General features: G+C 40.6%; 1 protein-coding gene across 2 annotated transcripts; it reads left to right on the top strand.

Moving 5' to 3' along the window:
* The first annotated feature begins 5,252 nt into the window (after positions 1–5,252).
* On the top strand, positions 5,253–17,560 carry SRSF10 (serine and arginine rich splicing factor 10). 2 transcript variants are annotated; one of them, XM_072419344.1, is made up of 7 exons: positions 5,396–5,440; positions 10,058–10,224; positions 11,749–12,063; positions 13,437–13,532; positions 14,202–14,364; positions 14,446–14,493; positions 15,593–17,560. In XM_072419344.1, exons 3-7 carry the CDS (start codon positions 12,027–12,029, stop codon positions 15,861–15,863), a joined length of 615 nt encoding a protein of 204 aa, XP_072275445.1. In that variant the 5' UTR covers positions 5,396–5,440; positions 10,058–10,224; positions 11,749–12,026; the 3' UTR covers positions 15,864–17,560. The 2 variants fall into 2 exon arrangements, with proteins under 2 accessions (XP_072275437.1, XP_072275445.1); XM_072419336.1 differs by lacking the exon at positions 11,749–12,063 and having other exon boundaries at positions 5,253–5,440; positions 10,058–10,162; positions 13,429–13,532.
* The last annotated feature ends 205 nt before the right edge of the window (positions 17,561–17,765 follow it).

Raw genomic sequence — 17,765 nt, forward strand, 5'->3', positions numbered from 1 at the left:
TATTGTAAAAGTGTATTTTGTTTTGAAATATGCCTAAAATGCTGTTTATATGGACTCAAACAAAAATTTAATATATTGCTGCTTATCAGTTATTTTGTCCAGTTGCTGGCTGCATTAGCTTTATTTTCTTCTTGTTTAAGGCTAAGCACAATGCAGTCACTTAACCTGTCAAGTTACAACATATTAAATATACCCTTTAAGTTGTGCAATGAACCAGGAAAACTTCAAGGAATCTTCAGGCTCAGAATTAAAAAAAAATACCCCAAAATCTTTTTAATAATTGTAAGTAGGTACACATAGCTTGACACTGAAGTGGACCTATGAATAGTTGAATGTTACACACCTTACGTTTTTTTAACATTCTTGCTAGAATGGTTTATTAACAGCAACAGGATCACCTAATGGCTTATCATTCTGGATAATTCTTTTGCTTCAGGCTCCCTCTGATGCAAGGTACATGACAAGAAATTTGGACATTTGTTCATTTTGTAACAGCCTGATCTTTATTCTTTCCTTTTAACAGAGATCACATGATCAAAAATCCACATTGACCATTATTTTCATCAGAATGGTTAAGAATTTAATTCCTTTTGTATTTTTTTTTTTCATTTCCTTCAAGGAAAAGTGTGTAAGTTATCATATAGCTTTATTTATAGCTGTACCTGCAAGCTAAAATTATATAAACAATGGGGTGTGTGTGCTTGGTTCCTCCTTTTTTGGTGACCATTCTACAGTAATTGGTATTTTGTTCTCCTAACAGTGTGCCCTTTTACCAAATGTGAATAACAAACTACATTGTATACAGCTTCATAGCTAGAGACCTATGGGACCCTATGTAAAATTTGGACCTGCCCCCCTCCAACACAACTCTACACCCCATCCAGTACAGTTCAGTGACAGAACCATCTTAAAAGCTAAACCGCCTTCCTACTCAGTGACAGACCTTCTTCTCTGCTATGGATTGTGGCTCAATGTCCTGTTACATTAACCAGATTACAATGTTGGCTATGAAACTGCTCCAGCCCATTATTTACTAATTTAAATGTTGCCCAGTATGAGGCTCAGTGTCCTGGAGTTAGTGGACCCTCTATGTCCCAAAGTAAATTTGGTGCTTTAAAAGGGGCTTTAGTACAGGTCTAAAGCTACATACACACGTGCAATTATTGTTGTTGTAAAGGATCTTTAACGATCCTTTTCAATGACTAAGGACTGCACAATGCATGACGAGTGCTGTACATACAGGATCGTTCTGCTCTATGGAGGAGGGAGGGGGAGAATGATGGAGCGGCACCCTGCTGCGTGCTCTACCCCTTCCCCTGCATTAGGATCGTTCGTCCTCCATAATCCGTGGATCCGCCAGGACGGTCATTAGGACGATGGACGACAGACGCTGTACACACACCAGAATCTCGTCTGATATCGGCCCTGAGCCGATTATCGGTCGAGAACCATTGGACGTGTGTACCCAGCCTTAGGAAGGGTTAGTATATACCAGATCAGATAGCTGACTAGCTGCAACAAGAGCGGGTAGTAGGTTTTAGAGTAGGTTGTAGAGCATGGCCTTTTTTAGGCAAAGGTCACCTGAGCAAGCATATGTTGCACCACCTAGTGGTGGGAGTAAAGATTGCATCCTTTTGTAGTGGAGCAGCTCCAAAAGCGCAAGCTGCCATGAAAGAGGGACCAGAAAGCAGAGTTTGTATCCTCAATACATAGACTTTCCAGAATTGTCCACCAGACAGAACTCTTCCTCAACTTAATGCTGGAGACAACTGTTGTTAGTAAAGCTTCTGGTAGCTAAGGGAGGTTAAAAGAAGGTTGGAAATGTGTATGTATATAAATGTGTGGCTATGTGTTTTTTGTATTCATACATGTTTGTGTATGATGTTGCTGTATTTTTTCCCTTTTCTTTGGGAAGGGGGGGAGTGACAGTAAAAACCATCCTGAACAATCCTGAACTTCCTCTATTGAAAGCAGAACTAAACTACTCATGCTGGTTCTAATGCCTAAAGTGGGGGCGGTGTCTCCCCCCCTTCATCATATACATCCTGTATAAATGTTGGGGTATGACGGCAGTAGCACTTTAAACTGAAAAGGTTGTATCCTTCTCTACTGTATGTGTAAAAAAGTTGCATTCATCATATCAACATCAGAACAACTAGACCTTAAAAAGTGTATAACCCAAGCCTTCTTTTCTGGTGACAAAAGTAAATGTTTTGGTTAACCCTTCACTTACTGTACTGATAACAATGGTGAACAGCATACAAAAAGTAAGTTCCCCCAGTGGACATAAAACCAATATTATTAGCAACCAGATACCTAATTCAATAGAAACATTTCAAAATGTTACTGGTCACTAACGCCAGTACTTCTAACACACCACTAGGTGGCAGCCACGTACCCAAAAACTTCAATCAGAGCTGTAACACCATTACAAGCCCTAGCTGTTAGATTGAGAATAAATTCACAGTATTATTAGTATTATTATATTAGAATTAAAGCGTACCTAAACTCAGATTTTTTTGTGTATTTTTTTAAGTGCAAAAAAAAAAACTGCGGTACCACCCCCTTAATTCTCGATTGCCTAGGCAATCAAAAATGAATTGGAGCGCAGAGCTTCCCGGGATACCTATGTCACACATCCCAGAAGGCTCTTGCCATCTCAGGCATGCGCAGGAGGAGTCCTTTCATCAATAGGGAAAAAATTTGGCAATCTCACGCATGCGCAGTGAGATCGGCAAGTTTTTTCCCAATCTACATCACCTGATCTTGTGCCTGTGCAGCCCGAGATCGGGTGACATAGGAAGAAGAACACGGAAGACAAGAACAGAAGATGACGGCGCTTGGCACTCCCTCTGCGCTGGGCCGAAGACGGATACCAGGGTGACACAGGATCTGATGAAAGAAACCTCCAGACAGATAGATTGCTCTGCGGGATTGAGGGTAAGTTTGATTTTTTGGTTTTAGGTTAGTTTTGGGTTTACTTCCACTTTAATAATGGCAGCATAACATTGATCTCCTTCCTCCCAAAAAACTTTCCAATAACCATTCTGTGTGCCACTGGCCAGCAGCTATTTCAGCAGAAAGCAATGTATATGAACAGCTTTTGTTCATTTATTTTTTAGTTGTTTGTTCCTAGAAATGATTGTAAAAGATCCTTTCCAATGTCAAAAATCTACGGTGTGTATACTCAGTGGCCACATTATTAGGTACACTTGCTCATTAACACAAATAAACACTACAACAAATTCAGTTCACACTGCTCACACCATTGCATTATATCTTGTGGTAATACAAGCTCACTACCACAATATACAATAACACAATATATGCATTGGTGCTCTGTGAGTCAGTCTGAATGACACCCCAGCACAACCTTTGTTCAGAAAATCAGACCCCATGGTTAGTATTTCGGAAGGTCTATGGAGGGGCTTTTTGGCTACCAGTTTTATTTCTCAGTGTATTGGCTAGATGTAAGCCTTCAAGGGTAAAGCATACTTAAACTCAGAAACTTCACTTTACATAAAAGGGTAGACAACACTTTTATGTAAAGTAAAAATTCTGTTTTGTTTTTTTTAAGTGCAACACCCTTTTTTTAATAAAAAGGTGCAGAACCACCCCCTAATTCTCGACGGCCTAGGCGATCGAGAATGAAAAGGATCGCAAAGCATCCCGGAGGCTCTTGGGTGCTCCTTCTGTGCATGCTCGAGCATCCTGGGCATGCGCAGAAGGAGCCTTTTCATGCAAAGGAAAAAAAATGTGCTGATTTCACGAATGCGCAGTGAGATCGGCAGGTTTTTTTTCCCATCCTATGTCACCCGATCTCGCGCCTGGGTCGGGTGGCGTAGGATGAAGAACCCAGAAGAAGAGACGAAGATGGCAGCACCTGGTGCATCGGCTCTGGGACAGATGCCGGTATGATGTGGGACCAGATGTAGGAAACCCCCGGATGGATCGAACTGCCCTGCGGGTTTGAAGGTAAGTGTATTTTTTTTGGCTGTTTTCAGTTTAGTTCCCCTTTAGGGTCCCCCCTTTCCCAGGATGCATTTCACCAGAACACTGCATAAGCTTATGTACAAAGTCCAAATGTCCGTTGCCAGAAACATTCTTTAGAGATTCCAGCACCACTAGGATGAACCAGTGCTGTATAGACATCGATGTTCAGTTTTATAGAAAAGGTAAAGGATGTGCAGAGGCAGTCCACTGCCTCCTCCTCCATAGGAAATGACAGCAGTTGTACCTGGTCAGTCACTGTGTGATTTGTACAGGGAAAATGTTAGGACACCAAGGGCCTGCTCTTCACATATTAGCCTGTCCCTTTTTATTCCATGATGAGACATTTTCATGTTTTAGCCTCTGATGCCATTTTTGGCAACAAAGTTTTGCAGGCTGCTTACTTCAAGACAAGACGTCTCACTTTTCTGTGTGCAGCCCCACAAAGGGGCTCTGAATTTCAAGAGGGTCTAGAACAAAGATATACATATTCTTTAAAGCCTATAGCCAAAACCTAAAAAAAGGTTTTATTGTCAGATTGTATTGCTGTATGCAGATGTGATGTGGATAACTTTATACAAGTGAGTGGAACTTTTTTAGTAGAGGATTTCCTCTTGTCGACTTGTCCCCATATTACATATGTACAGTGTGTGCCCATACTCTGTACAATATGATTGGACAATCTCTTTGGAATAAATTGACTAGAACGTGTGCGGTGCACAATAGTGAGGACAAGGCCTTGGTTACACTACATGAGGGCCCCAAACTATAGGACCTAACTAGCACCAAACCTGGATGTTTATACACTGCATGGCTTATGACTGACTGTATAGTCTATGGCCACATAAATGGAACACAATAGTAGCCAGACCTGACATGGGCTCTTAGGCCTTCCGAATGCATGCAATCCTAAGAAAAATTGCGGCTTTATCTAGCTGCGTCTATCTATATATCCTATCTATATGTATTTCCCAGGACATTATAGCAGAAGCTGCCAGCCATATACAGTCAGTAGGTGTATCTCATGCAAACAGAAAGTATTTCCTGCTGCACCACGCGAAATCTATCACAGATTCTCCGCAAACCACGCCTCTGACCAATAACTCCTCCCCACCATACGCAATTCTTTTATACCTCAGCCAATAAACACCGCCTTTTACTACAAGCCCCTCCCCGCTGTACGCATTTTCGTAACACCCCCACAAGCCACCTTTATACAGCGCGCGAATATTCCCGCTCGCAAGCTAAGTATCGCTCCACCCCTTCCTCAGGAAGTCTCGCGAGGTGCCGTGCTGAGGAGAAAAGTGAGGGGGTCGCGGCCATTGTGCGGGTGTGTGGAGAGATTTTCTTTGCCGGGTTTCGCTGTGTCGTTCGTGTAATTCGCCATGTCCCGTTATCTGCGCCCCCCAAACACGTCGCTCTTCGTCCGTAATGTAGCGGACGATATCAGGTAAGTGGTGAATGAGGCGAGGCCTATGTACAGTGCGTATATTGTACTGCACGGGGGGGTGTGGAATGTTCGTCGTAATGCCGTGCTGACCATTACCGCGGTGTGGGTGGTGGGTGCGCGGGATACTTAGCTGCGGGCTGCGAGGCCTTCGTATAGTCCATCTAATGCTAACGAGCAGTAAATTCCGCGCGGTGTGCGCTGAGGATGTGATTACCGCGCTTTATCCCCAATGGCGTGCCGCCCCTCCCCCGTGTCCTGGTTTTGTTACTTGCAGGGTGTCGGGATGCAGATCGGTGAAAGATTAGTCTGATACGACACGGGTGAATAATTTAATAGCATTTCTCTGACCCCAAAATGAATCCGCAGACCCCCAGAGATCACTGCACCCACGGCCTGCCCCTGATCTCTGTATTAAAGGGGAGCTCCAGCCTTTCCTATGACCATTGCATGTGGTGGAGATTAATATAGAATGTTATCCAGTGCTGTCCCTGGAGTTCCTTCAGCCGGGGCTCTGATGTGTGGCCCCTTCCCAGGGGTAATATAGCTTAACCTCCTGTTTTACTTTTTAAAACGTTGCAAGGAGTGTTCTCTATAACTCATAAATGTGCCTGAAGGAAACATCCTGGTGTGGATTAGCCCATTGCAATGCATGGGAATTTCAAACATGGGCTTTTAAAGCCTTAGATTAAACGCTGGGGAAAACGTCCGTGTAGACTAAGCCTAAATGCAGTATGGACCAGGAGACCGGCACTTCCAAAACTGTTCTGAAGAGTTAGCTCTCTGGCATTTACAGGGCTGGGTCCCAGGTTGAAATCTCAGCCAGGACATTATCTGCATGGAGTTTGCAGGTTCTCCCTGTGTGTGGGGGGGGGGGTTCCTCCGGCTACTCCGGTTTCCTCCCACATTACAAAAACATGCTGTTAGGCTAATTAGCTTCCTACCAAAATTTACTTTAGACTATTTTAATGACATGTGACACTGGTAGGGACATTAATTTGTAAGCCCCTTTGAGTGACATTACTATGGACTTTGTACAGTGCTGTGTAATATGTCGGCGCTATGTAAATATTTTGTGATAATTCTTCATCTGGTGCTTTCTGATTGTTGCAATTATTGTGGAATTCAATGGAGCAGCAATGTTATTTACGATTGTGGCAGGAGTTATCTTTTAAAGTAAAAGTTCAGTTTTGGGGAAGAAAACCCCACCTATGGCCATTCCAGACACATGCACAACTGAGATCCCATCCTCACGTTCAGGTGAATGGGAAAGATTGGGAAACCATTTTTTGCATGCTGCTGTGGCAGATCACAGCTCGGTTCACAAAGTGACAAGTTGTGCGCTGGTAGATTAAAGATATGCAGCATGCTGATTTTATTTCTAAGGTTTGGGACTTACAGACAGGGTGGGAGCTGCTAACGGCATGCTTTCACTCCACAGGTCTGAAAGGGTCCTGTAAAAGCCTGGGGGTCCTGTAATCTCTCCTGTATAGTAACCTGCTACAGACCAAAGACCTGCCTCTTCCAGCCACATACATTGTACAATCCTCTATATTGAGCAGATACATGCTACCACACATCCGTGCCACTTTCACTATTTTTCAGAAGGCGGCATCTTTAAGATGAGCAAAAATTTTAGCAATGAAATGGCTCTTAGTAGCAGCAAGTAGATGAAAATATTTACCTGTTATCCTGTGTGTCCTCAGTCTGCACCAGTTTGTATTTTCCCATAAACATTACTAGGGATGAGCGATCAAGATTTTAAAAATCGATTTTGTGGCGAATCGGGTCCTTCTCTCTTCCTGAACTTGTAAGCGAGAACAGCCTGTGTAACTTCGGCCATTGAGATTAAATTTGGGACCTGCAAGAGCAATCATCCCGTAATGATTACCTCGATCTTCCGGTCGCCGAAATTTCTTCGGACGTTTAGGGGAATTTTCGCTCATCCTTAAACACTACCACAAACACAGTGTTCCCCTTTTTGCCAGAAACCATCTACCCAACATTAGGACCTTACTGTGCATGTTGGAAGCCTTTTTAAAATATTCATATGTAATTTTTTTATTAGATTGACAAAGCTTTTCATTTATCTGTAGCAGTAAATAATTCTGGGGGTGATCTGTTTTAATATATATTACTAAAGTTATTCTGTTTGTTCGTTTTAATTTAAAATATTTGTGAAGATAATTTTTTAGCTCTTAAGCTGCGTACACATTTGCAATAATTATTGCTGGAAACGAACGACTATTTACCGATCATCCGATGATCGTTAACAAAAAAGTGCACAATGACGCCTGTGAACAAGGATTGTCGCTGGAAAGGAACGACCATCCTGATGGATCTGATTGACCGGCGATCGTTCACTATCTATTGTGTGTACAGTTCAGTGTTCGTGGATGGTTCTGCAGTACACTTTCTCCTTTATAGGTCACTTCCTGCATCGTTCAAGCGATTGTATCTAGTGTGTGTACACTATTGGTTGATTTATTTTTGACCGATCGTATTGTTACAACATGTACAGAATTGTGCACAACATGATCGTTCAAAATAATCGTGCATAATCGTTAGTCTTCTAACGATAATTATTGCAAGTGTGTATCTAGCTTTTAGGGGGTCACAGATCTTGACAGCAAATCAGAATTTTTTATTTGGTTTTTCTGGGTCACAGATTTTATTAAAGCAAAATGGTTGTCAAGGTACCCAGACAAGTATTCTTTTCAGGGGTGTAAAAGCAGGGGCAGCCTCCATATTTGTCTGCTAAATCAGTGGCCCCCAACCTTTCTGGCAGCAGGGCCTGGTAAAATGTTACATTTCCCTGCCATTCCCAGCAGCTCTGCCCCCTGACAGCACCCCAGCTCTCTTACGTTACTCTGCTATTCCCAGCGACTCCCCCTGCTGTCTGCTGAGAATAGCGGAGAATTGTACCAGAGCTGCTGTGCTGTCATGGGGCAGAGCTGCTGGGAATGGCAGGGAAGTTTAAGCCTTACGTACATTGCTCTGACATTCTCAGGTCCTGTGTAAGCAGTTTGAGGAGAGCCGCGCTCCTGCTAGTTGGGCTCCTACTGTCATTAGCTTAGGAGCAGTGAAAGAGGGCTGCTGACACTCGCTGTGATGGTGTGGTAGCAATAAAATTTTATGGGTAGTTAGCCACAAGAGTCCTCCAATTGCACCTACATTTTAATATACGTACAGCTCCCCTTTCAGGAGAAATTGGTGTTTAAAGAACAAAGAGGCAATTATATGTGATAGGATACCATAGTATGGTAAGAGTGACGAAGCTTTGTTGGGGGGGGGGGGGGGGTGTAGTCACAAAAGTTCCCCACCTCCATTTCCCTGTTTTCCCTGTACTGTTAAAGTAAAATTGGGGTTCAGCAAAGTTAATGTGTAACAGGCACCCCACCAGCCGCTCATTCCCTTGCACCGCGGCGTCTGTAGGTTTTGACTCCAGCCAGCAGTGAGCATTGCTCAGCGTCTCCCCCAAGCCAGGGTTCATTGGCATGAGGAAGGAGTAACCACTCTGCAACCTCACTGCCAGTCTAAACGCAACCTTAAAGTCTTGTGAGCTGGTAAATTTGTTTGAGGCAGTACCCAATTAGAAGTGGCCCCCTGGTTTCCTAATATGCAAACACAATTTGGGGACCCTGGTCTTGAAATGGCCCCCCTTAAAGTGGACCTATAAGCACAATTTTTACTTTATTTAGAAGGGTAGATGACTGAATGGGAGAGCAGAGCCTCTTGGGAAGGGAGTTTTCTGTCATTGAAAAAAGAAAGCTCACACGTGCAGATAACAGTGGCATACATCACAGATCTGTGCAAACAAGTGTCATTTAATGAGAAAATATCTGATTCCTAATAGGATTTTATATTTGAGACCCCATATCTGGCAACTTATGTTCGGGTTTTTATGTTTGTCACCAAGCTTTTATCATTATGTTATTACTTGCTTCCTTTTGTCTTTATTTTGTGCCGATATTCTGAAATAGAAACTCTGAACTCTTCATCGGTGGGCCCCTGCAACCTTGTTATATATTGTTACATTATTTATACCTTTTGCCAAGATATTTGGTTTAATTTTTTTTTAAATGAAGCTCGGTAAATCGGTAGCAATACAAACTTTTGCATACAACCTCTGGACTAAGAGAATGAGGTGTAGATGTAGGGAGACAGGATGGTTTGACTGAAGGGGGATGCTGGGCTTTCCAATACATTATCTGATGATGTGTTAACGGCAATGAGTGTAGCTTGGCAAATCGCTTTGGTCAAAGCAGTGGGTAATTAGATCAGATCTTCAATGCTGGATTTCCCTTACAAACATTGATTGCATTCTCTAACTCTAACATTTTAGTGTGTAAATATCACATTTGGGGTTTTGCTAGCAGTGATATGCAATTACTTTTAAAAACAATAAATGCCTTTGTTCCTACCTGCAAAACTAAAAGCTGTGTGTGTAAAATGGCAAGGCCAATTTAAAAAAAAAAATTGGCATTTTTTAAGTTGAGATTTAAGAACTATAAAATGCAAACCATATGTTTTTTGTAAATCCTTGCATTTTGTGATTGCTTTAATGTGTTAGTGATGTTCGGCAATGTCTTTAAGGTCACAATTGTTTGTTTTTTTCAGGCCTGAAGATCTTCGCAGAGAATTTGGTCGATATGGGCCTATTGTTGATGTATACGTCCCCCTTGACTACTACACTCGGCGCCCCAGGGGATTTGCATATGTACAATATCCTTTCTTCCCTCAACTGGCTTATGAGGGAAAATGATGTTAAAGAGATTGTGTGAGAGGTAACTGCATACAATATGAATTGCTTTGCTTTGATAATCACTGTCTGTTGCGCACTATACATTGCAAAGTAATTCACCAGCATATGCGTTTCTCTTAACTTCTGTCCAGTGTAGAACTAACAAAGTTCAAGTAGCTCGTTCACTAGTAATTATTGTGAAAAATGGTATCAATTTTTGTGTTTCATTTTCTGTTTTTAGATAGATAATTTACTTTTCTTTCTCGTTCATTGAGGAGCAAAGGAAGTCTTCACCACTGGTTATACAGCCACTTACAGAAGGATTGGAAACGGCCAAACAAATTGTAGGCTAGGGTAACCACTCCTACTACCAGCATGTCCTAGAAAAATGGATGTCTCATCACCCCATCTGTGTAAAAAACTAACCTCTTAACCACATGGTTTTTCCAATGAGCTTGTAAAGCTAGTTGCAGCTTTTCCTCAGTCTAGAACTCTGGAGTTCCCCATTCAGACCCCACTGAACTGGATGTTGTTAGCTATCCAGGAATTTACATTGATCCAGCTGGGTCCCTTGCCTTGTTTGCTGAAACCTTTTACCACAGTCCAATTTGATCTGTGGGACAATTCTCCTCACAGTATCAATGTCTGAGCTGTCCATAACCTCAACAGCTTCTGTGGCACTGCTTGCATGGATTCAAAATGGCTTGTGTGCTTAGCTAAGAAGCATATGCTGAGGGAGATGCAGTCTGCTGCTTTTATTGTGTTACTCTTACTGATGTGCACACCACTATAGACATAAATCAGCTGGTTCTTTGTTTTCATATGAGGATCCCTTTTGTTCTAGATTTTCCCATATGAGGTTATTACATTTGTCTTGTAGAGCTTTTGACAGTCTCTTATAGATCTTTGTATTTGAGTAAAGAGTGGCCTCTGAGCCTTCTTTCCTTCTATGTCACACAGTAGGTTCATTTTGTCTCTTCTGTGGCATTGTTTATTACTTAAAGGTGTTGTTTTTTCCCTCATAGTCTTTATTCCTCTGACTTTAGATAGGCTTACTGTTTTTTGTTTTTTTTTTTTTGTTTTTTTTGTTTGTTTTTTTTTGGTAATCCTGTTGTGCTAGCATGTGGGCTTTTTCTGCTGTTGTCTTTGAAGACATAGGAGTTTGTAACCTATTTTCTCTTACATTTCTTCTTTATTTGGCCATTTCTATGTCCCTTGGACCTAGGTTTCGCTTCCTATATAGGTGCTCTACTCTACTAGATGGAACCTATGGTCTCATGATGCCAGATTTGGGTGTAATGTCTTTTAGGCTGCAGACAATTTCATTTTTTTGCGGAGGTGGAGGGTAGTCAGCAAAACCATGGCATGCTGGCTGTAGGAGTTTTCTTGGCCTGCAACTTGTTTTCACCTAATGTTCAATCATCTTGTAGGTGGCATTATAACCTAAAGGGTAAAGATGTTGTGTCCCTCAGTGGACTCTCAAGAAAAGGATTTTATGGTAAGTTTTAACAAAAATCCTTTTACGTTAAACCTTTTTCCTAATTCTACTGTTCTGTTGTTACCTCAGAGTTGTAAAGCTGTACAGTAAAGGCGAAACCACAGACAAAGCATGAAAAGACCTTTAGAGTAGAGACAAGTAGACAAAGCAAAGACACCTTAATGATCAGGCTTGAAGATTAAAAGGGAAATTGGGAAAAGAAAGCTGGAAGAAGGACAAGCCAAATAGGAGTCAAAGCTTCGCTTAATTCACAAAAGTGGGGAAGTTATTTTTGAAAGTTAAAGATAAAAGCATGAAGCCCCTCCTGACAAGTCCTTCTGACAAGCTCTTAGAAATAAAAGGCCAAGATGTCGTTGAATGGTGACCAAGATGACAGGAGACTGTGTATCCTACCTTCATTTGTTCTCTTGTGTAAGTACACAAAAAAAAATGGTGGGTGTAAGCTGTAGGGTCTGACTAGTTATTTGTCTATACACTTCAATTTTGTTGGTGGATCATTGTTTCATTTTTTTTATCTTTTGCTACTCATTCAGATTAAAATTGTGGTTTTGAAGGGAGTTGTATAATGTAACATCTGTACAATAATAGCAGATGTTCAAATTCAAATGCAGAGTAGGCTAGATTTCAGAGATGACCATTCTGTTTTGCATGGTGTTTTTGCATGGCACAGTGTATTGCTTGCTTGTGGGATGTTTTTGTTTCCTTATGATGTACATTTTTGTTAAGCTCTGAGTAGACCTTAGAAATTTTCAAAATCCATACAGATGTCACACAAATCAAAGGAAAAAGTGCTGTCGGACCCAGGCCTAGTAGTAATGCTATGACCTACAACATGTGACATGTAGAACATTGTAGAGGACATTACTGTGTGTTCTGCTCTTATTCCCTGATAGACGCCTCTTCAAGTAAACACTAACAAATGTATTCCATGTGAAACACTTCTAAACATTTGGTTGAAGATTTCGTTTATCCAGTCTGTTATGATAGTGTTACCACAAAAGCCATGACACAAATATGTTTTATAGATGTAATAGGTGGAAAGACTTAAGACTTCAGATGTTCACTAAATTTTACTAAACTCTTGACTGTCCCTGAACTTTTATTCTTGGTCAATGATTTAAAGCAGAATTAGTCTGACATAACATACACAAAACACCTTTCTGCAGCTCTATCATGCCCAAATAGTTGTCCTAGCTGCATTTTTTCTAATAAAATAAATATATCATTTGCTGTGACCTCTGCTCTCTATATAAATAGTCTTGAACATGCTCAATGATGAGTCCAAGCACCTTAGGGGTAAGCAGGACTATAGGTCTGACTAGGCAGGGGACCTCTCCAAGGAGCGCAATTGCTTCACACAGAGTAGGAATCCTAAGCTGCGCACTGGCAAAGAGCTATAAGTTATATTAAATGCATTCCTTTGCACCTGGAATGTATTTTGATGCTTTTAAATGAGAACTGTCTTGAGGTGCAACAGAACTTCAATGTAAACCAGAATCAGGTGTCTAGCATTTTTAGGGAAGCGTAAGCAGTGGTATCCTGTTCCTTCTTGATCCTTCAGGATGTCTGAACCTGTTACCTAAAAAAAAAAAAATCCTGTTTTAGCAATGAGCTGGATCAAAGAATGCAGAGCTGTAGTAATTCTACAGACTAGGATTGTACTCCTGTTGGTATGCCATTACTCTTTTAGGTATTTTGTGGAAAACAGTTTTTCATGTTGATTTTGTAAAGTACCTTGACTGCAAGCACATTTGAAGATGTCCGTGATGCAGAGGATGCTTTGCATAACCTGGACAGAAGATGGATTTGTGGACGCCAGATTGAAATTCAGTTTGCACAGGGAGACAGGAAAAGTGAGTATGAAGAAAATCTTTTGCTATTGCTATGTATCAGAGTTTAAACCTAACAGCCTTGATATAAAATGCACCTGACCTGCCTGCAGCAGCTTTCTAAGACGCTGTACCACTTCAGGGTAATGTTGACTATTATGCAGAGCTTTGCTAAATTATAATGAACTCATGTTTGATGGGTTGCTGTGTGTATTAATACCTGCTAAGACGTTACCTGAAGGTATTAAAGCAATAGTTGTCTGCTTGCACATAACACCAGTCTCAGATATTCTTGCTCTAGTACTTTTTACATTAAATCTATATTGATGTCTCTTTGCTGGTATTACCTCCCAAATTTGGTGGCTTGATTGAGAATAAATGGCTGGGTATCTCTGTAGAATACCATATATCAGAAGTGGTGTGTAAGCACCATATGAAATGCTACTTCTTTTTGTAATTTTATTTGACAGCATAAAAGCATGTCTTGTACCTTTAAATGCAAACGCTCACCATGTTTAGATTTTTGCTGCAAAACGGTCTTAATAAATAAATGCTGTAATAGCCTATGTATTCCTCTGGACAGGATTTCTCTAACAGCACAACTGTCCTGTCTGAAATTATTTTCCTTTTGCTGCAAATGGTTTAAAGTTTGTTTGTTTTTTTTTAAATATATTTACCAATTAAACTTCATAGCACCCAATCAAATGAAAGCAAAGGAAGGAAGAAGCTCCTATGGTTCTTCACGTTATGACGATTATGATAGACACAGGCGATCTAGAAGTCGTAGTTATGAGAGGCGAAGGTCTAGGAGTCGATCTTATGACCAGAACTGTGAGAGGTCCTACAGTCCTAAAGGGTAAATAGTCTTCTCTGCCTAAAAAAGTGCAAGTGTGTGCATATATTTTTGTTACATAAGTATTTGTTTTTCATCCATTAGACGATCCGATAGACAGCGCCGCAGTAGGAGCCGATCACATCGTGGCAGGTATGTAATTTTTGCTCTTCTGATGCATTTTGTACATGTAAGACTAGAAAGATGATAGGAAATCAATGCAGGTCAGGAGGACAGGCAATACAACGTTGGAACAAAGAGTAAGGGGCCAGTAGAAAGCCGTCACAACTATAGGGGCTCCTAGATACCTATGGCAAACAAATCACTGGGAACACAATAGGTATCTGTTGTTTTAAACAATTTCTTTTTAGAGATTGAAACAGTTTTGCCTGTTTGTACACTCATAGCATTTTCTAGCTTTTTATCTATGTATTAGGGACTTTGTACAAAGTTGGTCTTCCCACGGTAGATTTGTTCCTAATGAGGTGCCTACTAGTCTGGTAGAGGACGCATCCTGGAACCCCTATCTAAGTGGGTGCTTGGTGGAACTGATGGCAAAAGCACCCACTGACCCTAGCAGAAGACTGACAAATTGCAGTTTTTTCTCCCTCTGTTAAATGTTCCCTTTATTTTTTTTTTTCCCCTTTCTCAAACCTAAGAAGTCCTTGCATCTTCAATGCTTGAGTGCAGGATGTGGTATCCAAAGCTGCAAACTGAAGTTCTTCTCTGTTTTACACCTCTAACTTTTTTGGCACCACCCAGATTATCAGATCTCTATCATGTGCTCACAGCCCAGCTGCATTGTCCTCCGTACGAAACAGGGTCATTGGAAGTGTGTGGTTTAGTGATTGGGCAGGATGAATCACTAAATTGTGTTGGACATCACTATACAGAGTAGTTTTATTTTCATGTCCCCATCTTTTCAGTGCATCAGTTTTTCCTATTCCTTCTGTGTGGCCCCTACCAGCTCAAGGAGCTTTTGTGGAATACTAATACTATATTCTCTGAAGTAACACCCTGCAAGGAATTTGTTAAACATGTCCTTTAAGTTTCTTAGATGTTACAGCGATTCTAATAGAAATCTTCACTGATACCGTTTTAAAATTTGGATTTATCTAGTCCTGAACATGGACCAGGCCAAGGGTGTTCTATCTACACAAGTGACCAGACTTTGATTTGCTTCTCCAGCCTTTTCAGAGCTAAAGGATTGGATTGATTTGTGTTAATTCCAGCTTCTTTTTCCCCCCTGTAGATTTAATCGACGACATCGATCACAGTCCAGGTCTAACAGCCGTTCTCACTCCAAGTCGCAGCCAAGAGAAGAAAGGAGAGAGAGGCAATCTGGATCTAGATCACATTCTAGATCTAAAGCTGATGGCAAATACAAAGCAAGTTCTAGACTGAGTAGGGAATCCAGAAGAGAAGAAAATGAAAGATCAAAATCTCCGTCCCACTCAGAGTCTAGATCACGGTCAAAATCAAGATCTCGTTCTTGGAACAGTCACAAATCTAGTGGTCATTAAGGAGTATTCCCCTGAGCAGTTTTATCCATGGAAATGTGAAGGGTTTTTTTTGTTTATTTTTTACATTTTGAGCTTGTTAGAATATGCTACACCTCATTTTATGTCCGGCAGCAAATGATCAAAGTATCTTACCATCAACAAAATTAAGCAGTCGGCTTATTAATACAAATATTCTGGTTCAGTAGGGCCTTTTAAAATTTTATACAGCCTTTAGGTTAGGGATTTTGGTGCAGTTCAATACATTTTAGTGCCTGTAGGAGTTTAGCTGTATGGCACTAAAAATGTTCTTAGGTCCCACAAGTGTTTTTCAGTTTCCTTAGAACACTCAAATTCTGAAAATATTTTACATTTTTGCAGTTTGAGGCTGATAACTTTCTGCCTTGTATTTATAAAGGGAAACTATGTATTTAGAGTGAAGAATAATTTGATGTTGGGCTTTTTAGATATTAGTTATCCTCGTTCACATCTCTTGTTGAATGGAAGCTTTATTTTAAAGCATGTTTGATGCAGCAGACAGCATTCACTTTACCCTTGAACATTTTGGAGTCTATTGTTTGTGTCCCAGCAGTATTGGTATAGACTGTTTGTTTTACTTTTCCTTTTAATGTATAATAGACCCTCTGAGCTTTTGTAGTTCCAGAACATCATTGAAAAAGGTTTCCTCTGGTTTAAATGCCTAATGCGCCCCCCTCCCTCTTCCTTTCCCCAGCAGCATATATGCATCTTTCTTTTTCTCACCACTGCTCTGTTCTATCTCCAGTGGTGAAAGAAAGCCTTGGGTAAACTCCAAAATGACTTGAAATTATACACAGGCCTTAGATTCCGGCCCATGTGACAGTGCCAGCCCAGGTAAATCACCAAGCCCCAGAACGTACACATGGGAGAAGTGGGAGCAAATCACATGTACAGTTGTTAGGTATTCAGTAAGTGAAATTCCATATGAGCATAGGAAGGTTTTCACTCATTGGCTTTTTGTTTAAGTGATGACATTTTACTTACCCATCCATCTTGCCCCCCTCCGGGTATTTTCTCTAGTGAAGCACTGGCCCCCTTCTTGATTCAAACAAATATATCTGACTTAATTACAGATAACAACGTTCTCTATGGAGTAAACGTTTAAAATATTTAGCACATGCCTAATTCTACATGTTTCTGTTTTTTATGCTGATCCTATGTTCCTCATAGCGCACACCTTTACCATCCATTTTGCTTATATTTGCTTAGGTGTATGTAAATGTGCGTATTCATTTATTATACCTTAATTGAATGATTTTGACACTTCTGTGTCCGTGCTTTATGAATTTCTTCAGATAAAGCCCTTTGAATTTCATGCATATGTAGGCTTCTCCGATGGCCTGCCGTTTCTTGCATTTGAAATGTTCTGTAGGTTATAAGATAATTGTGTGATACCTAACATTTTTGTACTAAAGTGTTTTTGTTTTTGGATTGGCAGTTGCTATTATTTACTATGCAATCATTTATGTGCATGCCTTGAGTACATTTCATGTGGAAACTACAGTTGAGATGTTGAATTAAAATTTGTATTTCTTTTCTTTATAGAGGCTTACAAAATATTTTTATATGTTCTTTAACCGATGCTGTATTTAAAAAAAAATTGGTGACTATTGGAAAGTCCAACAATATTGTGCTTGCTGTAAATTTTGGCAATAAGCTGAAATAAATTGGGGAAACGTTGATTATCTTTCAATTTTCATTTAAATTTTGGAGTGGAGCTCTTGGATGAATGTTGTATGATTATTAAATTTTCTTCACGGACCCGTCACTTTGCTTTTCTACTCTGGCTGTTACCAAAATATTTATCAAGGTTTATAAAACCTTACAGGAAGCATAGACATGACTGGATAGGCCTGCAGATTACTGCGATCACAAACCCAAAAGAGA

This window comes from Pyxicephalus adspersus, chromosome 1 (assembly GCF_032062135.1).
Source record: "Pyxicephalus adspersus chromosome 1, UCB_Pads_2.0, whole genome shotgun sequence".
Taxonomy (NCBI): domain Eukaryota; kingdom Metazoa; phylum Chordata; class Amphibia; order Anura; family Pyxicephalidae; genus Pyxicephalus; species Pyxicephalus adspersus.

Excerpts from the sequence above, each read along its gene's own strand:
- SRSF10 (XM_072419336.1), top strand. The coding sequence starts at position 5,376 with ATGTCCCGTTATCTGCGCCCCCCAAACACGTCGCTCTTCGTCCGTAAT. Across the intron at positions 5,441-10,057 it reads AATGTAGCGGACGATATCAG|GCCTGAAGATCTTCGCAGAG; the intron begins GTAAGTGGTGAA and ends TGTTTTTTTCAG. Across the intron at positions 10,163-13,428 it reads AGGGGATTTGCATATGTACA|ATTTGAAGATGTCCGTGATG; the intron begins ATATCCTTTCTT and ends GACTGCAAGCAC.